We start from the raw sequence: 24,225 nt of genomic DNA on the forward strand, positions 1-24,225 counted from the left end.
TTTGACCCCAGTACTCTTTCCTGCCATGGCAGGGGGTCAGACTTGATGATCTGCTCAGGTCCCTTCCAACCTTACTAACTATGAAACTAAGTAGGAAGGAAGTGATTCTTTCCCTTTATCTAACACTAGTGAGGCTACATCTGGAGTAGTGTACAGTTTTGGGGCTCCCAGTACAAAAAAGATGTAGACAAAATGGAAAGAGTCCAGTGAAAATGGTTCAGGGGCTGGGGCACATTACTTCTGAGGAGAAGCTGATGGAACTAGGCTTATTTAGTCAGGAAGAGAGAAGACTGAGGCGGGATTTTAATAGCAACCTTCAACTACCTGGAGGGGGATTTGAAAGAGGATGGAGCTGAACTGTTGTCAGTGGTGGCAGAAGAAGGAACAAGGAGCAACAGTCTCAAGTTGCTTATAGAAGGGTAAGATTTTTTGGCCAGGCCTGCACGCCATAACTTTAAATATGAATCCAATGGCACAAGCTACTGCAACAGGTTATAGGATTCCAGGTGTGTTCTTGATTTGACATCTAAACAGATGTCCATGCCTAAAAGGATGACACACTTGGGAGATGGTAATACCAGGCATTCACCTTCAAAAGAACAGCAAGTCAGCAGAATAAGAAAAAGCAGGAATGCTATGGAAGAATTTGTTTTACTAAAGTAGAAAAGACTTAGTAATATTCTCAGAGGCTGGAGAATGGTTCCACATCCATCTGTTTATTGGCTTTACAAACCCAGGTGTCCTTCTAATAGCCCTTATTTATAAGGGAAAGTATTTTTTGTCCACCAGACCCCTAGCTGAGGTCATCTGACCCCAGCGCTCTTTCCTGCCCAGGGCAGGGAGTTGGACTTGATGATCTACTAAGGTTCCTTCCGACCCTGAAAATCTATGGAATCTATCTATGAGGTATAAAACACTGTAAGGAGAAGGCATGAAAAAGTTACCTGATGCTTGTTGCCAGACAGTCAGATAAACCTGTCAGAAGTTAATTTAAAATATAAAAGATTGGCCACCAAAGTGGCAACAGCTCCAGTGACTCAAAAGATTTTAAGGCCAAACAAGATCATTACAGTTGCATAGCTGGATATTCTGCCCAGCCTAGACTGTTACATTTCACTCAATAAATCCTGCAGCAAACTCAAATTGTGGTTGAACTGAGGCATATCTTTTACCAAGACAACACATCTTAACTGAACAATTTCAAGTAACAGAAAATCAACATAATCCCTCCAATAAATGATTCTAAAGGTCTCATTTGCTACTAAAAATGTACGTTTTTTTCAAGTTCAAATTTCTCCATTTGCCTTTGGTTGTAGCACAGAGCTTTGTCAAGCTGAAGCAGAGTGGAACTGACATGACTACCATATTTCTGAGACAGTTCTGGAGACCAGCGCTGAAATTGAGCAGCATCAGTCAGTTTTACTCTGCTGCTGCTTGCCAAAGCTTTGAGCAGTAGCAAAGACACCAAAGTTAACCTTACATCTGGAAAGGTATTGGCCCATGTATGAAGATGAGAAACTTACTAAATGATGAAGTTCTTCACTTGCTTTGAATCCTTTTCTTTCCAAGGAGAATTTCTGATGTCAGGATGAGTAGATTTTTCAAATCCAGTTTTGAGCTTTTATGTTTTTAAATCACAGTTTTGACAACAGATGTATGTGAGTATCATGAAACAGATAAAGCTCAGTGCCCAGGCCAGATCCCATGTAGCTTAAGTCCTTAAATTGATACTGCGTAGAACAGAGAAGAGTAGATACATACCTGGAATGCTTCATGGACCATATGCTTCCTAGTAACTGCTTGAAAGTGTAAAGAGATGAAAGATGTATGAAAAGACATGGAATCAGATGGGGACAAAGAAGATAGAGAGACAAATAAGTTATGTGAGAATAGAGATTTAGTGGGAATAAGAAGAAAAATATAAGGAAAGACGCAGGTGAGGCTAGCTAATAGCTTTAGAAGTGCGAGCAAGTAATCTGGACTTGACATTGAAGACCCAAGGCTAGTGCAGGGTCTGATCAAGGAAGTGGGGAGATTAAGCTGTGAGAGAAGGGAGATGCTTCTGCCAGATGTGCCTGGAGTAGTCCAGAGTGAAGGGAGAAGCTGGGCAACCAGAGAAGATGTGGTGGTTACAGAGATCATCATACAAAACCAAGGCATAAATCAGGCCCAAACCCTCTATTTGCAACAGGCCAGTCCAGAGCAAAATTGCATAGACAGTACCCTACCTTGGTCCAGAGTACTTTGAGACAGTTGGGGTTGGAAAATGGTATCTATGAAAACCAAACTCTAAATGTAAAATTCTGCTGTCAAGAGACAAAAATGAGTGGTGCCGGACTGAAGCTTCAGAGAGAATTTATTTTAATATTTCTGCTTCCTGGGCCAGCTTAAATTTCACACCCATGCAGTGGACAAAAAGAGGAAGGGGGCAAGGATAAGGGGAGATTCACATCAACAACATGCTACTACTATATGGCATCCCTGGAAACCAGCATGATGAAAAAAGTTCTGCTTGAGTGGCACTTCAGGACATTTCCCAAAACAAGAACGATGAAATGAAGAGGGAGAAAAATTATCTACTTCTGATTTCATCAACCAGGAAAATCTGATGATGCCTTTGGATAACTTTAGGACACATACTCCATCTCCTTGCCAATTCAGTCCTATTCTCCACAGTACTCTGCTTAGTGTCTTCTCCAATATCATTTTAGGATGAATAATTGTTCACTCTTTGGACATACTGCATCCTTCTTTACTAGAAACTAGCAATAAATGCAATGTAATATGTACCTTCAGATTTTTCCCATAATAATAAAAATAGAAAGCAGAGTAGAAAAATAGAAGAGAGCTATATGGAGGTGATATAGGCACTCAGAGGAAAAACCTTCCAAATTTTTTCATCCACCACAGTTAACCTTATAAGTTTTCTTCTAGCATGAGTATCAAATTTGTATGTTATCCTGCTAAGTACTCTGACTCAAAGTTTACTTTTTCAGTAAAAATGAAATGTCTTAATTAAGTGCCATAAATAACAAAGCCTAATACAAGTCTGCTTAATCCTCTGTTGGATCTCTCACTCGCCCCCTCACCTCAGCCCACTCTCCCTTTCAATTACTAGTCCTGACATTTTTCTTTCCGATTGACCTTGACTCTGACAATGAAATGCAGACCTCAACCAGGTTTAAAAATATGATTAGGCTGTGAGAAGGGAAAGGAAACACCAAAGCCATAACACCCAACTGGACGTACAATTAGCCAAGCTGCAGAAAACAAAGCAATGAGAAAGCTTTCTATTCTGGATAAATTTAATGACTGCTGCCTAGAGAAAGAACAGTGGAGCTCCCTCTACTGGATAGTGAGTTGCAGCTTCTCCTCTCTCACAGGTCACATAGCTGACCTGCATGAACAGACAAAAGTACTTGGGGATACTTGATTGCCTGTGTTTTTCTTAAGTACTAAAAATAAATCCATTTAAAAAGATGGTATTGAGTTATTTACATTGCCGCAAGGTTGCCAGAATTTGTCTCCTGAATATTTCTGCAGACTGCATGGTTTTAAAGCACAGAGAACAAAATCTTTGCCAGAGACCTCTGGCAAATGAAGTAATGCACTGTTCACCATCTCCAGCTGTACATAAAGTGACTTTCAATCTAAGACACTTGCGTACCTGCTGCCCCGATGATGTTCCATTGTCTACAAACATCTGTGGACCGCAAGTGCTCTGCAGCATTACTCACCAAGTTGATTTAATATCTGACTTTTCTTACTGACATTCAACTAAGCTCCTTCTCACACCAGCTCTCCCTGCTCTGCTAGCTCCTTTCCTGCTTAAAGGAACAGCTGTAGTCTCCCCAGCTGCTTGAAACCTTCACAGAATGGCAATTGGAAACATTTTCTAGCATAAATACATGAAGAGTAAAGCAGCAGTGAAAAAAACTGAAAATCCACACACCCATCAATCTGCAGATGCTGATGCAAGGGAACTGTGAGGACTGCTATCTTAACTGGGATAAGGCCTCCAAGAAAAAAAATTTTTTGCCTTTAGTAAGCTCATCTGAAAAACCTAGAAAATAATGTTTTTTCACATTCACAATGTTTTAGATCTGTTACCTCAGAGCATTCACAAAGGCAGATGCATAAAGTTGGTCTCCCCAGTGTGAGAGCTGACACCACTGTCGGGACAGCAAGCACAGGCCCACCACCGCAGAACCAGGATTCTGTTCTCAGCTTTCCCCTAATGTTTTTACTTAAGTGTTGGCACAGAGACTTCTTATGCCTGAAGAAGGGTGACTGCGCTCAAAAGCTCGCAAAGAACTTTTTTCCCCAACTACTCAGTTGGTCTAATAAAAGGTATCATACATCTACCCAAAGAACTTCTAATAGCCACAAACTCCTGGAAGACTGGATCAGGCTCAACATTAGGAAAAACTAATGGGTGTCCAGACTATGGAATAAGCTCCCTCAGGAGGTGGTGCAATCACCTACCCTGGAAATCTTCAAGAGGAAACTAGACAGTCACCTTGCTAGGGTCACTCGACACCAGTTGTCTTCCCTGCTTGGTGCAGGGGGCTGGACCCAATGATCTTCCAAGGTCCCATCTGGCCTTACAATCTATGAACCTTGCCTGTCTATGTCCTTAGCCCAACACAGCTATAACCAAAAACCCAGCAAATTACCAGTGCTCTCTTCTGCAGCTGTGGTCCCCTGAGAATCAAGCTGATAAACCTTTCTCAGAGGTTGTCATTTAAGATGACCCTGAACTGAAGCTGTGAAATGCAGACTTAATCAAGCTCTTCAGTGGAGCAGGTAGACTTGTGCACAGCTTGCCTAGACCTAGGAGGCATTTTGGTTGGACACACAGGAGGAGGAGAAGTCATTTGATCAGATTTTGGAATTTCCCTTCATTTCTTAAAAGCAGCCGAGGGAATGGAGCTGTTTTTGTTACTGGATTTCCCTCTTTCACTTCCACTGATTAACAATGTCTTTAACATTTTTACTATTCCCCACCCTTAAACCTCGCGTCGGTGCTAACTGGACATGACAGTCTACCTATGTTTCCAATTTTGAGAAACGGAGAGGAGGGGTTTTTTTCCTCTTTTGTTTAAGGGCAGAGAAATGGACATATACATTACAAAGCTTACAAAACCTACACGCTTTATAGCTCAGGTCACACATTTGATTCAATTTTTTAATCTACTCTAGCTCTTAATGCGACTTAGTCTTAAAACCTGAGAAAACATCAATCTGTCTCTCCCCTTTTCTTGCTTTAGTGTTTATAAAAGGGATTATAATCAGGCTTATATAAGAGGATCCTGGCTTCAACCTTGATTACAGACAGGCTACAGCCTCTCCATGATAAACCACGCACATGGATGCCGAGCCAGGACTAGAGCTTTCGTTCCAAAATCATAAGCCTCTACCACCTGGAAGTAAATGAAAAATTTTTGCGCTTGCTGTAACCTAGGGAGGGATCCTTCAATTTTTCCTAAACTACAACTCACTGGTAGAAAGAAGCCTGATTACACATTCACCCCACAGTCCTGGAGCCTTTGAAACCTCTGCTTGTCCTTCAGGAACAGTATTTTTTCTTAAACTGCATGACATTCAGCAACATTCTCTTGAGCACTAAAAATTCTGTGAAATAGATGCAACATTAAGGTTTCAGGGGTAAAATTTTGGCCCTTAACGAACCCAGGATTCAAAGAAGAATACAACAATGCATAATCCCATTCTCATTGAAATCAATGGCAAAAATCCCTCTCACTTCAACAGGAGAAGGATTTAGCTCAACACTATCCAAAAAAGGTTTTCTTGTAACAATTGCACTTCATTTTCTCCCAATACAGAATGCAAACCAACAAGCCTTTTGAGTTAGAACGTAACTTGTAAATGCTCAACCAAACGTTGAAATGTCTAATTCTCTTACTTTCAGAGTAAATCTAGCATTTTTCAGAACAAAGCATCTTTCCAATATGGAGGTGCAGAGCTTTCATAAAGGCAGCAAGCAGGTTGCTACTGTGATATCAACCCTATTATAGAAAAAACTACTTTCTGTTGCAATCCGAAGAAAGAAAAGAAAGACCCCTGACAAAAAATGTCCTTCTCTTATGCACATTCACAAAAAAGAATTAATTTTTGTTTCCACTTGTCATCAAGGTAGGCCATTTTGTCTGGGTTGGCAAATTTCCCAAGACTTAAGTGGCACATACAAATTTTTAATTAAGTCATAACAGCCCTTGCAATCCAGCAAGCAAGCTTGCTGACTTTCTCAAATACATCTTCTAATTAAGCTGGACCAATCAGTTTGACTACCAGACGCACATCAATCCACACCTCGATAAACACTGAAAACGTGCCCTCACTAGCATCCATTATTTTCTCTCAGTGGACATATTCCCAGTCTTCAAAAAAACTTTAAACATGACATCTTCTGATGAAGAAATAAACACCTCAGTTTCTCTCAAAATTTTTCACAAGTGGAAAACACACAGCTGAAATAAACCCTCCATTTGACAATCTGTCACCTATATGAAACAGACTTGCTAAAGTTGAGACAGACACAGATGCTGTGGTAACAATTCAAGAGCACTACACATTTAAGCCATGGATAGCCTCTTCACAAATATCCGTGCCATTAATTCACAAATAGTTGCGGCATGGTTAGATGCAAGGATGGAGACTGGAGCACTGCCTTTATCCTGAGTGAAGAACAAGGGGAAATCATAACCCTTCTGTGACTGCTTGCCAGGTGTTCAGGCCCTCTATTCGACAGTGGCAACCCAATGGGTAGAAGGATTCATTTGGGAGAAGGGAAGACTAGAGCACAAAACATCTGAACTACTCACATCACTGCATGTCAGGAAAACTGAAGAAGTAAAGAAATGAGTAGTGAGATACACAGCCTTTCACCACTAGGGCAGCCACTTTGAATCCAGCCTTGGCACAGTTATTAGGTAGCACCTGCTCTACCACTATTTCCTTTACCTACTCTGTGGATGAGGGGTGGGATTCAGCCACAAAGCAAGTTAATTCAGGACATTTTATTACAAAATTCACACACAAGTACCAGTGTTATCAACTTTCCACCTTGCTATTAGTAGTCAAGCAGCTGTGAGCTTGGGCGAGCATAAGATTCCTGTGCAGAGCTGAGGACAAAAATTGTTTTTGGAAAAAGAACATCTGGTTACTTTCCTGAACTGTGGTTCTTCAAGGTGCCCTATCCACATCCGTTCCACTCTTGCCAGACATGTGCTCAAGATCAGACTGTGTTGGTCAGCACCATCTACTGCTGTGGGGCTACACCTGCATCCTAGATGTACAAGTGTCTAACCCTATAAAGGCAGGCAAGGTTCTTTGGGTAAATCTGATATCTTTTACTAAATCAACTCAAATAGTTGGAAAAATTCTTATTATCAAGCTTTCGGGCATAAACACTTTTCATCAGGATGAAGAAACATCTGCAGATGGTCATGATATCAGTCCTGAATTCAGCACCAAGACCTGCCCTGGTCTTGAAGCTTGCAATAACCAGTAAGCCCTTCCAGTATTGGGATTTGCTTTAAAGCAGTGATATCAAAGTCTTTGACCCCCATGGGCCAGATGAGCCAGATTGAGCCCATGTACCCACCCCTTCATCTCCCCCATGATGGATTCGGCACCTGTGGCACCCACTCTGGGTCCCATGTTGCACACAGCAGCTGCCCTGGCTCATCTGCACCACCACATGCAGTGTAGGTCCTGGAGTGCATACCATGTGCAGCACATATCCTAGACCAGAAGGATATTTGTATCTGAAAGCTTGCAAAGAAGAATTTTTCCAACTACTTGAGCTGGTCTAATAAAAGATACCAGATTTACCCAAAGAACTTTGTTTACCTATGTCCTTAGGGCAACAAGGCTATAACCTATCCCCTTATAAAGGGCATAAGGGTTGGAGCAGACACAAGAGTTCTTCAGTTGCTTTGCCAATATGGAAGCCTAAAGGAATAGGACCATGGAATCCATGTGGTCAATGCACCTCAGCGTCACCGTCACTGCAGGGCAAGTCGTTATTCTCTCTTTGTACGATACGAATCTGTGTTCCACTCTGAATGACTAAACAAGCTGTTGTGTTTGGAGGTGTGTACAAGGAGTCTTACCTTAAACAACAGCTGCAGAATTGCCCTACCAAAACTGGCATCTGAGCTGAAAGCCTTTCACAAAGGACAGTGTCTTGTAAAAGTATGGACTGTGCTTTACAGCTACAATACAGAATAAAAGAACAGGGACATTCTTCAACAGGTGTCTGAGGCTATGTAAGAGAACTGAGCTCTAATGTGCTTATCATGAATACAGGTTATCCTTTCTTTATGCGGGTTTGGTATGTGTGAATTTGCTCTTATGCGATGACCCTTTTAATACCATAAATTGGTTATATGCAAAGTAAATTGACTCTTATGCGATCAGTATGGTGGAAGCCCACAGTCAGCTGCTTTGTGCGGAGCATTGTGGGAGTGATGCGCACCAAAATATAGTCTCCTGTGTGGATCTGTGCTCCTTGCTCACTGTCTGCAACACACTGCAGTAGTTGCCATCCCCATTACAGATTCTAAGCATCTCTTACGCCTCTCTGCTGTTGGCGAGTACCAAAATTGTCTCGTAAAAGTGGTAGAAATGGGTCTGGGGGTCAGTACAGTTGAGGTCTTGGAATACATCCCTATTTGTTACATTGTAAAGTGGATTCTCTTTATGCAAATTCAAGTTATGCACCGTTTCCCAGGAACGCATAAAGTAAGGAAAACCTGTATAACTTGATTAACTCCTTACACATTTCTATACACTTGGAAACTGCATGGATATCTGCCTGACCCTTAACCCTATCAGAACAAAGATGCTTGTATCCTGAATGATTCTGAACACAGAGGTAATACAATAGGATCCTTACTACATGAAACATATTATGTTGAGCTTCCCCAAGAGTTATGCAAAGCTTGGAAAAGAACACAGGGAAGAGATTCACATGGTTCATGTAAAGCACCTTTAGGCAAGGATGTAATAAGAAGCCCAAAGGTAACCCTGTCCTCAGAGAATGCTGCTTAAGGGGTATTCACTGGGGGACCCACAAGGACTGGAACCTCACTTTATTTCAAGCTGATATAATCGCTACGTACAAGCCAATTTTCATTGGTAGGTGGTGCAGGGAACAGGTTGCTAAGGGAGACAGCTGGTACCGCAATGCCCATATGTAAAGCTAAGTGAAAGAGGTTTTCTAATGCAGTCTAGTCAAAGCTTTCCTGCTCTGGAGCAGAATGTTCCAAACGCCAGCTGAACAGCTTTTCAGCCAGTATCCAGGCTAATGAAATATAAAAGCTGGGTCCAGGTGTAGGCTGACCGACGCCATGAAAGCCAACATGAAGTCATCAGAATTGTCCTCAGAAAAAAGATGGACCTAAATATTAGAGCTGCCTGATGCACACTAGGGCTATCATGATTCTTGATCCAGCATCTCATCTCAGTTTGCTCAGGCCTCTCAAGAGTCGCAGAGAAAGCAATACCAAGAGGATGAGGAAGGAACTGGGTAGGGGACCTGGACTGGAGTCAGCTCTGACAGTTCTGATACAGTGAAGGCGGCAAAGGGAAGGGGCACCAATTTAAAGGAGCCATTTGAAATTGCTGCTTGAAGGCAGCTGCTTTAAAGGGGCTGCATTCACACAGACACTTAAAGCCTCCTGCTCTGTGCCCTCAGTCCCCCATGGTTTTGGGTGGCATGCAATAAGTGGAAGGAGGAGCACAGAGCAGGAAGGGAATCTGAGCAGTAGAGGACCAACTGTGGGAGTGGGGGCTTTGCAGCGCACCACTCTCTTAAAGAGTTACAACCCCTGCTGCACGGTATTGGGTCCCTGAAGAACCACACATAATTAGAAAGTTCTAAATAAAAAGATGCAACGCCAGCGATGTAATCCGGTAACAGATTCACATAGTCCAGAGATGAATGGCTTCCAGACAGGGCAGAAATTACCTTTGTAGCACTATGACTCTGGATCCCTGGAGAGGAGCAGGAATGTACTGCAGTGCCTGATACACAGCTCCAAAGTGACTATATGCCGACATTTCCTCAGGAGACCATTTTATCCCTGAGCCTGAAGGTAATATAGATAAATGACCCAATTCCCTCCCCCAAGCACGTGAAAGGGCACCTGTACCAAATCTACACAGGTCTCAGGTGAAGTCAGGCAATAATGTAAATGATGTAAAGTAAGTTCATGTGTCATAGCTGGTTTTGATTCCCCCACTCAGTAATGACTGAAGCCAGAAGACACTATCACCTGGCAGGAAAGCCGTCTCTACCATGAAATATATCCTAGGCAGAAATAACTCAATCTGTGATGTGCCACTGGCACAACAAAACGTTTTGCAAAGACTTGGTGCTATGGAGTGTGCAAGAGGCAGAACCTTGTACTGGTAATGATTTTGCCCCACTAAAAAAGTGGTGCTAAGGATAGATCAGGTGGTTAGAGCTAGGGAAAGGCTACACATAGGGGATGCACGTGCACCCCGAGTGTGGTGGTGCATGCCCTGCAGCACTCACCACACCCCCTATTCACTCCCCCGCTGCCAGTGCCGGCGGCATCTGCAGAAGCTCCCAGCTTACCACTGCCAGTGCAGCTGTGCCCCCCAGCTGCCGGGGGCATGCGCCATTTCATGGAGCTAGGGTCTGTACCAGGTCAGTTAGGAACTTCCTTTAAAGATCACTCCTTTAAAGCAGGGTCTCAAAAATATGGCCCATGGGCTGGATGTATCCTGTGGAGCCCTATCATCTGGCCTCAAGGTCTCTGGACCAGCCCCACATGCCACATCTAGGACCCCATAGCACATGATTCAGCTGCTCCAGGATCCACGCCACACATGGTGCCTGCTCCAGTCGCTCTGGAATCTGTGCCCCCCATTCCACCAGGTCCAGGATGTGTGCTGCATGTGGTGCCCACTCCATGACCCATGACTGATATCATGATGTTCTGTGCCTTTTTTTTTTGTTGGTGCCTTGCTTCCTGACCTCCATGTCAATATGGACTTGGAAGATGCATCTTCGGTGGGATGTTTCAGGTTTTCCTTGTGGGAGGTCAGTTGCTTGACACATTGCCAACTTCAACAAGCAAGTACCAGCTCTTGTTCTGTTGGGGTTTGTGTTGACATGTTCAAAAGCAAAGGCATTGATGAAGAGGGTGCTAGTCTGAGGACTGTCAGTCCTGGAGAACTTGGAAGAGGGATGTGGATAACTTTGACAGGGTTCAGAGACTGGCTACTCATATGGCTGAGGGCCTGCGGGTAAGATCCTATGAAGACAGACTGAGGGACCTGAATCTCTTCAGCCTCCATAAGAGAAGGCTGAGAGGTGATCTTGTGGCTGTCTATAAACTCATCATGGGGGGTCAGCAGGAAATAAGGGATACCCTGTTTACTAGGGTACCCCTTGGGATTATTAGAAATAATGGCTGCAAACTAAAGAAGAGTAGATTTAGATTGGATATCAGGAAAAAAATTCTTTACGGTGAGGGTTGCCAAAATATGAAATGGGCTTCCAAATGAGGTGGTGCTCTCCTTTACTTTGGAGGTGTTCAAGAAAAGATTAGACAGGCACCTTGCTGGGGTTATTTAACTAGAGCAGGGGATCAGACTCAATGATCTACAGGGTCCCTTCCAACCCTAGAAATCTATGACTTAGTATTGTTGGCTTTGAAATGACAACTCCTGCTCATTCAAACTATGGGCAAAGCATGGTGCTTTATTACCAGGACCCTTGGCATCAATGACCTGCTTCACTCTGACCCGGTGGATCTTTCCTCTATCACCATGTATGACTTCCAAAGATTGTTGCAGTAGATATAATATGAAACTTACATATTGTTTTTTGGTACAGGATGAGAAAGAACACCAGCTGAATGCTCATCAGAAGTATGTCCTTCTGCAAGGCAAACAAGGCCGCTGCTATGCTCAATGATCAAGAACATAGGGTCACCATGTGACAAACTTACCATCTATTACATACACAACAGCTATTGTAAAGAACCTTGCACTGCTGCACAGGAGGATCTCCCCTTGATTTTTCCTCTCTCACTGATTTTCTTCATATTAAAGTTTGGCTACACAGAAACAAAGAGAGATTTCCTCACAAAAGCGAACTTAAATGCGTTTGAGACTCACAGGAGAGTAGCAGATTGAAAACTCAGCATGTTCCATCTCACTGACAAGGGCGGTGAGTGGGAACTGAGGGAGGATTGAGGCCATTAATGTCCTTCAAAGAGGAGGATGAGGGTGCTTATACAGCCCCAACAGACACTGCTATTCAGAAATAATTTTGGTCTCATATGGACTATCAGTGGAATGGGTCCTCTGCTGACGCTGGCTTGAAGAATGTTATGTGCTTTCATTCCCGGATGAATCTGACTTCTTTTTTTTGTTTTAACCAGGTGTTAGATACTTAACAGTAATATACCTCCTAACTTTTACACTGACTGCTTTCCATGTTTTTCCTACTTCCTTGGGAGAAAAAAAAAGTTGTGTAGTATAATGAAAGAATTTAAATAATCAACCCAACAGCTCCCACTTTGTCCCTCTTAAATTAAACCTTAAATAGTAGACTCTCCAAGGGTCCACTCTTGTGTTCTTCTCAGCAAATTATCAATAAGCTACATTGTTTACAGGCAAGACCAGGATATGGTGGAAAACTGCCCAGCCAAGACACATTGCTCTAGTTTCCTCTGAATTTGACTGTGATAATGAGCTTCCATTTCCCCAATGCCTGCCACCCAAACATCTTTACATGGACTTTACAAACACTGTTAATTGCCTGTACAAACCATACAAGTATTGCTCCATCTATCATCACAATACAACCCCCTTTGAGGCAAAACCTAGCAGCTTCTAACAGCTCACAGCAGCACCGCATAGGTCCTTGGTTTTGTATTTCATTCAAACAAGAGCACCAGCAGAAGCACAGTGCCCCCTAGCTCCTACATAGCACAAGACAAAGATTGCAAGTGACTCAGTCCAAGAACATCTGAAATCCTGAAGCCTACATGAAAACAAAACACAAATGTGCAACATTTGCATCTTACCTGTCATAGGATCAAACAGCTGATTGGCCTCTAGGTCTGTGAAGGTGTTAAAGCAACTAGGACATTTGAAAGAGGCACGGTTGGTGGAGTCTCTCTCATCTGTCTCAATCCGCCTCCTCATGTGGTCCAGCTTGTACTTCACCACATTGACCAGGAGGCGGTAGTTGATGAAGTAGTAGTTGTGCCGGGTGGTCTTGCCATCAGGGGCTGTCTCCACTCTCATCCTGCATTTGATGAACTTGTCCCCCTTGAGTGTGTTGAGGACTGCTCGTAACTGCTTCCGATCAAACTTGAGCAGCTCCAGCATGTCCTCCTCCTTCACACAGGGGTTGCGAATGAGAATGTCCAGAGCCAACGCATGTTCAATGCCATAAAAACCACGCACCACATACTTGGCAAGGCGCTTCAGAGCCGCCGGGACCTCTGTAAGAACGTCTGGGTCTGTCATATCAGATTCAGAAACGACGCCTCATGTATACTGCAGTGAAAACAAACAGATGGACTGTAAATTTCTGACTCAAGAAACAGCTGTCATCCAGGTTATACAAACCTAAAAAAGGAAGACTGCTAAAGGATGGTAGCTTTTTATTTCCCTGTTCCCAGCCCAAAATCCTCTCTCTAGGCATAAATGATGTAACCAAACATAGTAAGAAACAGAACCCTATTTTCACTGCAAAGTGGAGACCAAATAGTGATTTTAAAAAAAAAAAAATCCAGAACATTCAGCAGATTTCAGTTCTACCTTCTCTGAACTAAAGAAGCTGTTATACAAATTCCCTCTTGCATTCAAGTTTCTATAGATCTGTTATTTTCTGAGCCTCACAAGTAGAAATCAGCAGCAAAGGCCTACACTGGGGAACATCACCATCTAGAAATAAGTGATAATTCTGTTCCTGTCTTCAGAAATAAGCAACGATGTGACCAGCCTGTGCCATCAAACAGTCAGCCACATGAACTGAAACACAGAAAAAACAGATACAGTCTAGGAGTCATCCATTTGTGTGAAAGTTTGATCAACTTATTCCAGAAGTTCCTAAAATGGGGACCATGGATTTTGGTTGGTCTGAGAAAGCTGGGTTCTTGCTTTTACTCTCAGAACCAGAGTAAAATAAGTCAACATAAAACCCACTTTCCTAATTCTCCTTTTCTCTGTAAGATATTGTTATAGCTGCCACAGGATTGTTATGCAGTCATGAATGGAAGGACAGGTGAAAAATGGGTAACAATGACTTGTGCTAAAGCAAGAGCACCCGAGGAGACCTGCCTGAGTAGTCAGTCTGCTGCTCTTCCAACATCATGGGGTAGCAGACTTTCCATGAATACAATTTGCTCCAATGGACAGATGTGTATACAGCAAAAAAGTGAAAAGAGAGGAGGTGGATATTCTTAACTTTAAGCTGTTGATATCTTAAGAACTGTGCTAGATAATGCCTTTAATTCCTAAGCTATTGATGCTTTCCCAAACTTTTTAAATGAACAGCAAGTACAGCAGGCTTACTTGTAACTCTTTGTCAGGTACCCCATATACTGCATCTTAACAATTCCCAAGCACTCAGAGTCTACTAGTACTTGCTATTTATAATGTCACGGAGGGCCTAACCACTCACACCAGAGTGGCAGGCATACTTTGCAGGAGAAAGACATGTTAAATGAGGGTCTAGTCTCTCCTCGCATCATGCTTTAACAGATCTAGCATAGTAATATCCTGTGATAAACAAAACAAAGCTAATGGCATGCAGAACACGTTGAATATGAAGGATTGTTTCGTTTAAAAATGTCCAAGAGTGTGAGAAGCATAAGATATCTTCACCCACACCCTTTAAATTACTGCAGAAAGCTCAAAGAAGGCTGCAATACCTTGGTACCACACAAGGACCCACCTCAACTCCATTTTGATCCACTTTAACCTCCTGCCCACGTCCTGGGTCCGCCCCTCCGTACTGGAGGGAGTGTCATGTTTCCTGATAAGCCACAGGAAGCACTGTTAGGTAAGGTAAGGAGCTGCCCACGCTGTGATCTCTGGCATACATGCAAGAGGCTGTTGCCAAGAACCAAACCCTAACAGCAGCCACTAGAATGACACCCTCTAAAGGAAAGCAGAGCTGTCTAGTGGTTAAAGCACAAAAGTAAGTTGAGTGACCTCAGTTCTACACCTTACTGTGAGTGAATCCTGAGCAGGCTTCAGGCAAGTTACTTTTCCTCTATTTGTTTCAAATCTCCCTTTCTTTAAGATAGCAATAATATTTCACATCCCTTCTAGCTTCCTGGTGCAGAAGATCCCCCGGAAGCATCAAGCACAACAATTACTTTTGGAATGCTGAATCAAGCACTCTCAAATTCCTACTGATTTTAAGCTTTGTGTAATCCTTTGCATTTCAAATAACATATTATAAGAACTGTCATTTACTGAGCCAGATCAAAGGTCCAGCTTGTCCAGTATCCTGTGTCACACAGCAAGGAATGTGGGGCCACTTTCCTGTCCCTGGTACGATCCCATCTCCACGCAGAGTATCGCTAGGCAGTGTCCACTGGCTCCTTGGACTCATCTGAGAGTTAGTGGGCGCTGTCCAGTTTGCTCTGTTCAGCGTCTCCCCTTGGCACTCTAGTTAGTGGCCATTACTCCTGTCCGTGTTTTTTCTTTTTATCATTTGCCCCATGTAATCAGTTCTTGCCTTTTCAGTAATCTTCCTGTTTAAGGAAAGCTAACAGTTCACCTGGCCCACGATCCCTCAAGGGACCAAACAGGCCTGTACTGCACAGCAAGGACTGCAGGGCTACTTTCCTGTCTCTACTGCGATCCCATCTCTGGGCAGAGTATCACTAGGCAGCATCCATTGGCTCCTTGGACCCATTTGAGGGCCAGTGGGTGCTGTCCAGTGTGTTCTGTTTGGTGTCCCCCCTTAGCACACTAGTTTTAAACCTCTGACCTTCACTCCCATCCTTGTTGTTTGTTCCAAGCAATTAGTTGCCACTTTCCCAGCACCCTCCCTTTCTGAGGGGGTCTTATAGTTTCAAGGGGTGGGCTTTTTGCCCACAAATCCCTAAAGTGGTAAATAGGCTGGTGTCATACTGGGGCGGAGAGCGGATGCTAAAAAGGAGAGGGAACTGAGTACAACTAGGGTTTTTTCAGCTGTTCCTCTCTTCCTTGCAGCCTGTAGCATTTCAGGACCAGGAAGTTCTAATTCAGAGGCTGCATCCCTAACTCCCGTGCTCAAGAGCTACTGATGCACCTTTCCTCTAAGAATTTGCCCAGTCCCTTTTTGAATCTAGCTAAATGGTCAGCTTCCACAACATTTGTGGCAATGACTTCTACACTTGAATTACACGCTGTGTGAAGTTCCTCCTCTTAGTTTTAAACTTACTGCCTACTAGTTTCATTCTGTGACCCCTAGTTCTTACAAGGTGAGAGACAGTAAATAATAAATCTTTATCTACTTTCTCTTGGCCATTTAGTATTTTATAAACCCTTATCATGTCTCCTGCTTCAAGCGTCTCTTTTCTAAACATGATACTTCCCTTCACCCCCCTCTCCCACACACCCACAAACACAATTTAGATGGCAAACAGCTACACCAGTAGTTCTCAACATTTTTTAAACTCAAGGCACCCCTTGGAAACGCCAGCTTAGTTTTCACTTGTTTTTTTGACTATAGAAAAAACTACAGATCCATTCTTCCATTTCCAGAGAACTCAGAAAAACTGCAATAGGTCAGAATGTTTTTGACAAAATGGGTTCCTATTTGAAATTTATGAGTTTGTGAATCAAGTTTACACACCTAACAGTAATAACATTGTGTGACACTCTGCAACACCCTTGAAAGGATCTCAAAGCACCCCAAGATATGCTGGCATCCTGACTGAGAATCACTGTCCTACACAGATGCCCTCCCCAACTGGACAGAGTGCTGCATTTGTTCCTTACATCCAGGCAACTTTAAGGTGAAGTTTCCCAGTTAAGGTTATAGATAAGGTAAAATCCTGCCAATCCCAATATTCACTTCCATGAATTCTCTCACCTCCACTTCCCTAACAAACCAAAACCACAAGACAAGGAGAAGTAGAGCAGGGGAAGGAATCTGCCCCAATATAATCTGCCCCTAGTGTCTTTGTTCATAACACTAGGTTCTTTCAGGGACTAGATTCCAAAACCACACACTTCAAAGCTGAAAGGCACCACCATCAATCATTCCTAGAAGCAAGGAGGGTTCCAGTAATCTTCATTTGAAGCACACTAATAAAGCCATCACTATACACTCATCAAGTGCTGGGTGTGACTCAGCAGCTGCTGACTCACTCCCATCAGCTGAGATCACTTTGGTTTTTGCTAGCCATCATTTATATAATGATCACCTGCTGTGCAGCACAACAGAAGCCTGCAAATAGTGCATTCATGGAGCCTGACATATGCACAACCCTCCTCTCCCTCACCGTGACAGATGTCTTTCTGCCATGACCAACTTTAGCTTTGCCTCTTTTCAATCCCTCTTCAAACCCTATAATATACTTTTCCTCTTGTCTCTTTCCTGAGACTGGAAAAGATTATATTCCTCTCAGGTGCTTGACCTATCTATCTCAGTATCTGTATTACTTCAGCTTTGTAAGGCACAGATAGGTCAACAATAAGTAAAAACTAACCTGGTCCTTTCTCTTTCCCATCAATGTACAAAAAATAAAAACCTTGTTTCACCATTCTTCCATGACAATAACCTCCTCCACCTTGCTGTTTTCCTGACTTGGGGCCATGTACTGCCCTTAGCCCATTTATTGAGACTTTTCCAGCATAAACTGGTTTGCAGGCTGCAAAAAGGCCCCGAGAAGGCAGTTCTTGGACATCATCACAAACTTCTGAGAAAAGCAGCACCAAGAGGTAATTGTCATGCTATAGATCACAGTGGCTGGGCACTATGACAGCCATTTAACTAGTACTGACAAGAAAGCCCATCTACTACCTGGGATACAAACCTTGTTCTATTCCACCAGAGTTAGCATGAATGAACTATGTATGAATGAACTATCAGTATTTTTAACACCATGTTGTATAGGTTACAGCTGACCTGAGCAGAGCCACAGGATCCTTAAAAGAAGTTGCATGTGTCAATAAGTTTTAGACAGAGTCACAATATCTCAGAACCATTTTGGACCTAAATTCTGCCTCTGGCTGAACCTGTCAAGAATGTTCTTAAGCCAAGTGAGCACATGAAAGCAGAATCTGGCCATAGACTGTTGCTGGTTCAAAATTCACTAAAAGTGATTATTCAAGCTGGACACAGTATAACATTAATGCAAAGATCATACACTAAATATAGCACATCATGTCCAACCTTGAGTGGAATTTGCTGTGTTTCAGAAGAATATTTGTTCCATAAACTATACATTTGACCTCAAGCATCCTGTCTCTCAACCAGCCCTCATTCCATTACACCAGAGCAAAGACACTTCTCCTACAATACCCTGCCACGCAGCAAAAAGGGAAAGAAGCATTCTCTCTGCAAGGACTTCCTTAACCAGTTAGCTGCAGACTTCTGCATTGGTCTTAAAGAACAGCCTTATGCAGAATGCATTAAGCCCCTTTAACTGAGAACTGACAATGGCCTAAATAATCTTACAAGTACAGATAACAAGTGTATGTGACAGTCTGCTACTTCAGCATCCAGTAACAACCAATGATCTAAGACAATCTCTTATATTATGAACTGAGGAAGCATATTATTTCAGCTAGTGGGGGCCAGGATTCTTGCAACATTTCCTTTTCCTATTTCCCCACACCTAGCAAAGACACTTAAGAATCATGCAAAGTTAACCCTGCTTCTACACTCCAAATATAAACATATAAACGGTTTCAAAGCAGTATTGGTCTTTTGCAGCAGAGAACTATTAATTACGGAGATGTAATTATATCAAAGTCACTGCAAACCATATGCTTTCCATAACAATCACCTGTTTAAAAATGATTAGCAAGAGTATGTACCTCAAATTCTGCAATAGACAGAAGCATCCCTGTGTGTTTCCCCCACAAAAGGAATAAAGCACAGAGTGGCCTTGTGAGTCCTCATCAGGCCTTGTGGATGAATACTGAAGACAGCTAATGGGATCGTTATTAAAAAAAAAAAAAAAAAAAAAAAAATCAGCACAAGCACCGGATATTTATCTGGGCAAAAACCAAACTGGCCAAAGACAGGTAGATTCTTCAGGTCACTATAACTGGAGTTATTTTGACATAGATTTCTCAATAATCTCACTCCCAAGTAATTCAACTGATAAAGAGCAGTAGTTAAGGACAACCATCATACTACAATAATTTACTGCGCAAGGGGCTAACCAGTGGTTCCCAAACTGAGTTCATGGTGAGCAGTCCCCAGGTGGTCCAAAGATCATATCAGACAGTGTACCTTTTTAGTGTTTAAAGGTTTGATGATAAGGATGCATGGCAGGCATGAAGAATTTTGAATCAACAGTGGCCTGCTGGTCCAAAAACTCAGAACCACTGTTGTAACAAGCCACTCTTTACAGCAGGTGGTATCTTGCCCTTCTTATTTCCAGCATCAATCCCCGACAACTCTTTCTAGCCTTCCATCAATGAGGACGAACGTGAATCAAACTCATAAGCGGTAACTCACGCAACCATATTACAGCCAAAGTCTTGTCATCATACTGTAGAAAGGGGGCTCTACAGTTCTCTTGAGGAATGATTCTACTCCTACAGAAGCAGTAAGCTAAGTCTGAATTCAGGTTACGTACAGAAAAACCCATCTCATAACAAACTTAATGGACATTAATATAGAATTGGAAATGTTGATCTGGTTATTGGGCAGGTTTACTGTATAAGGGGGTTATTGGAAGTTAGTAACAGGGACATCCTCAGGAATATCAAACAAGAAGGAAAACAATGGCTAGAAAAAGCCACCCCTTGATAAATATGTAGGGGGCTCTTAACAAACAACAATAGTTAGGAAAAAAACTCTGGAACATAAGACAACCACCATGACATAATTATCAGTTTAAAGAGGGACTCGATCAAGAGAAAGAGAAGCAATTGTTTGGAAGCTGTTTGAGAAATCAGAGTGTCATACACACCTGGAATGACTGAAATAGCTATGTCTGCCCAGGTTATGGTCAGGAGATAACATGCCTTTGCTTAGACACACATGTGGACTGTTTCTTGTTTTAAAAACCTCTTTATTCTACCTGCTTTATTCCTACAGTGAAAACAAATAATAGCTGGGTTGAAGACTGTCTGGTCACCACGTGCTGCGCTGATCACCAAAGAAAAGAGCCACAGGTACTACAGTAAAGGCATGAGCACTCGCACTAGGCATATTTTGAGACAGCACAAAGGCAGCTGGCAGTAGCAGTAGCCACGTAACTGACAATAAGCAACATGCAAACTGACACTAAGAGTGGCCAGAGTTTAAATTAAATGGAATAATGCCACAGGTCAGGATTGTGCTGATGTAATGATGGAGGCAAAGGAAGTTTGCTTCACTACATATATAGCCACAAAAGTAACTTGCTGCTGAACTCTGACCAAAATCTCTGCCAATGTTATTTGATCTATCTTTCTACCCAATTTACCCGACTACCACAATAACCCATGAAGACAGTGATGTTTATTGTATGAATAGGATAGCAATTACAGTATGGATGACTTGGGAACTCCAATTTGTCAGCAACATCAGATATCTTAAATAAAAGTCTGATAGCCATTTTTTTAATTGATGCTTTTGAGTACTACAAAAGCAGCAGGCTAATGGAAGGCAACCTACTGAATGCCAGTCAACTTGGTTTTATTACTGGACGGTCTTGCCTGATCAACCCCATCTGCTTGTACGACCAGGTGATACATTGTCTGGACAAGGGAGACGGGGTTGATGTCATTTATCTGGATTTCAAGAAGGCCTTTGACTTGGTCTCCTAACATGTCCTCATGACCAAGCTGGGGAACTGTGGCCTCAACCATCTTACTGGTCCAATGGCTGGGCAACTGGCTCCGGGGTCAGACCCAAAAGGTACTAGTTGATGGGAACAAATCAATGTGGCACAAGGTTACCGCCCCAGGCCCTGCACTTTGTGGGGGGTCCATAGACAATGCTGTACAGGCCCCTCTGCAGCACACCTCCTAACCACATGCTGCCGCCGTTGAGCACTGCCAGCTCCAGCCAGCAGCAGAAGCAGGGGGTGGGTCTAACAGGTCTCAGCACCCCCAATTGGAGAGCAGCGGCAGACATAGCTTTAGGCTGCACACAGGCTGCCACAGCAGAGGGAAGGAGTGGTACACTCAGCTACCCTGCACTCACAGCCAGCACCACAGCTGGCCTAGCTGCATGCAGACAGGTAAGTTTCCTTTAATCTTCTTTATCACCCTGGGCTACAGGGGCACAGATCAAGATGCCCACAGTGCAAGGGAGCACAGGGTAGGGGAAGAGCGAATCATTCACCCTTATCCCTGCCTGCTGCACTGCGGGGACTATCCCATGATCCGGCCTGGCCGGGCCCCATACATAGCGACTGGGGTGGGTCGCAGGACAGTTGGAGCCCAGCAGCTCCTCCAGGGGCGCAGGCTGGCAGCTCCCACCATTGTGTGTACCACAGGGACCCAAAGTAGAAGGGAGGGGGAGTTTCACCCCCCCTTCCGGCTCCCCCATGATGCGCCCATGGACAAGCTGCCAAGCTTCAATTGTCCCACAGCCAGCCTGGCCAGGGCCCCAGTCACGAGGAATCGGGCCCTGGCTGGGCTGGGTCATGGGATGATAAATCGGCGCCCAGCGGCCCTCCAGAGATGCGGCACAGGGCAGCCAAGGGGTGGGGCGACTGCCCCAAGCCCCCTAATATTTGCACGGGGCAAGCGGGCCGCAGCTGCTCTGCACCTCCACGTCTTGCCGCCGCTCCTTCAAATGTGGTTTGGCACAGCACCATGTGCCTCACTGCCCGGCACGCCTAATGGCAGAACACACATGGCGGCGCTCACTATTTTCGAAGCAGCAACAGCAAGGAGGCATGAAGGCAAGAGCCTTCTGACCTGCTGGTCTAGCCGAGGCTTGCCCCGCTCCGGCTCCCAGCTCTGGGCCCCCCCAGGCAGTAAGTGGCTAGGGCCAGGGCCAAACTGGTGGGGCCAGGGCCAGGAGGCAGCCGGGACCGGCACGGCATGGTGCTGGGCAATGCTGCCTTCCCTCCATGGCCCTTTCCCCTCCCCAAACAGACTTTTCCATGATGTATGCGCATCCATGTTCAGCCCTCACCCCCATTTTTTTTCCTTCTTCCACCTTTGTCACTCACCACCCGCTCCTAGCCCCCACACAGGCTGATATGCCCCAGGCTCCGAACACCATTAGGGACAGCTCTGATTGCTCTACTATTTTTCTATAGTCAAAAAACAAGCAAAAACTCAGAGCTGGCATTTTCCAAGTGGTGCCTCAAGTCCATTGAGGGGTGCCTTGAGTCACAGCGAGCTGCTGATCCATCTAACAGCCTAAAGCTCACCAGCAATGAAGAGACTGGATCTCCTTGGTGGCAGTTCTGGGTGGGAATATGCAGTATGATCCACACAGGGCAGCAGAAAAAGTGTCCCCTGGATCCTACCACCTGCCCTGTTATGCATCTCCTTGACAGTAACTGCTGAATGCCTCAGGACTGTCTTGCAGCCTGTAGCAGGAGCTAGGTTGCAAACAGCAGCCAGGTTGCAACAAGAGGTTGCCATCCCATTATCTAACATGTTTTTAACCACATGTATCCGTCTCTACAGCCAACTAGTTTCAAACCCCATGTTTTCTGAAATACTTCCTAAAGCACCCTGAATCCCATTGCGTAGAGATCCAGCAATCTCTGGGCTCAGTATCAACAACACATGGCTGCTGCCCCTTTCTCTGGAGAACATGAAATTTGTCAGGTATTTTTACTACTGGACTCACTCCACAGCAATGGAGAATGGAGAGAAAATATTATGTTCTTGTTAAAAACTGAATCATCACTTTTATGCCATCCCCTGAAATAAAACCAGGTGGTTACTAATTTAATGGTGTGAAATTTTAAAGGAAAGTAAAGAGGCATTCTTCCCAAAGTGTGTACAGCAGGGGTGTCAAACTCATCTGTCCCAGTAGTGAGGGGCTGGTCAACAGGCTGGACTGGACCCACAGACCCTCTGCTCCCCCATCCACTACATACAGTGCTCATTCAGGCTGCTTCAGGATCTGTGCTGCATGTGGTACCCCCTGCCTGGTCTAAAACTCTGACAGATAGCGCTCACTCCAGGCAGGGGCTGGGGGCACCGCATGCAGCACAGATCACAGAGCAGCTAGAAAGGGTGCCACATGCAGCACACATCCTGGGCTCTGCCCATGAGGCCATGCCCCATAAGGGTCAACTTAGATACCCCACTTAGGGGATCACCCATGTTGGATCTTGTCCTAACCAACAGGGAAAAACTGGTGGTGGATGTCAAGGTGATGGGTAGCTTGGGAGGAAGTGATCACGATATAATAGAATTTCAGATCCTGAGACAGGGAAAGCATGAAGTCAACAAAATTAGGAGGCTGGATTTCAAAAAGGCAGAGTTCATCTGACTCAAGGAGTTAATAGGCATGATGTCACGGAAGGACAGATTGAAGGAAAGAAGTGCCCAGGAGAGCCGCAAACTTCTAAGGGGCATTGTATTGCAAGCCCAGCAAGAAACTGTCCTGACATAATGGAACCACAAAAAGAATGGCAAGAGAATAATGTGGCTGCAAAAAGAACTTACAAAATGTCTCAAATGCAAAAGGAAAGCATACAGGCAAGGGAAGAATGGGCAGGTCACCAAGGATGCATAGCTGGAAATACCCAGAGCCTGCAGGGACAAAATCAAGAATGCAAAGATAAAGAATAAAGCTGCAACTTTATTCAAAGGAGGTTAAGGACAAGAAGAGGTTCTTTAAGTATGTTGGCCAAAAAAGAAGGACCAAGGAAGCTGAGAGTCCTATATTAATAAGTCAGAAGGAACTCCTAACCGGAGACACAACGACAAAGCTACTCAACAACTACTTTGCCTTGGTCTTCACAAAAAAGAAAGATGCATCCATAGATTTCATAGATTTCATAGACATTAGGGCTGGAAGGGACCTCGGGAGATCATCGAGTCCAGCCCCCTGCCCAAAGGGCA

The 24,225-nt window shown here is 44.0% G+C and overlaps 1 protein-coding gene across 2 annotated transcripts in view; it reads right to left on the reverse strand.

Annotated features, from left to right (window-relative positions):
• GTF2E1 (general transcription factor IIE subunit 1) overlaps positions 1-24,225 on the reverse strand; it is a 99,523-nt gene that overhangs the window by 67,310 nt on the left and 7,988 nt on the right. Inside the window, exons 1-2 of one of the 2 annotated variants that reach the window (XM_019548705.1) lie at positions 14,975-15,074; positions 13,095-13,572 (exon numbers count right to left, since the gene is read on the reverse strand). In XM_019548705.1, the coding sequence (XP_019404250.1) occupies positions 13,095-13,542 (448 nt within the window). In that variant the 5' untranslated portion in view covers positions 13,543-13,572; positions 14,975-15,074. Of the gene's footprint in view, positions 1-13,094; positions 13,573-14,974; positions 15,075-24,225 lie in introns of those variants that run through there. The other variant, XM_019548706.1, reaches the window with a different exon arrangement.

The sequence above is a fragment of the Crocodylus porosus genome, unplaced genomic scaffold (genome assembly GCF_001723895.1).
Source record: "Crocodylus porosus isolate Cpor-Errol unplaced genomic scaffold, CroPor_comp1, whole genome shotgun sequence".
Classification (NCBI taxonomy): domain Eukaryota; kingdom Metazoa; phylum Chordata; order Crocodylia; family Crocodylidae; genus Crocodylus; species Crocodylus porosus.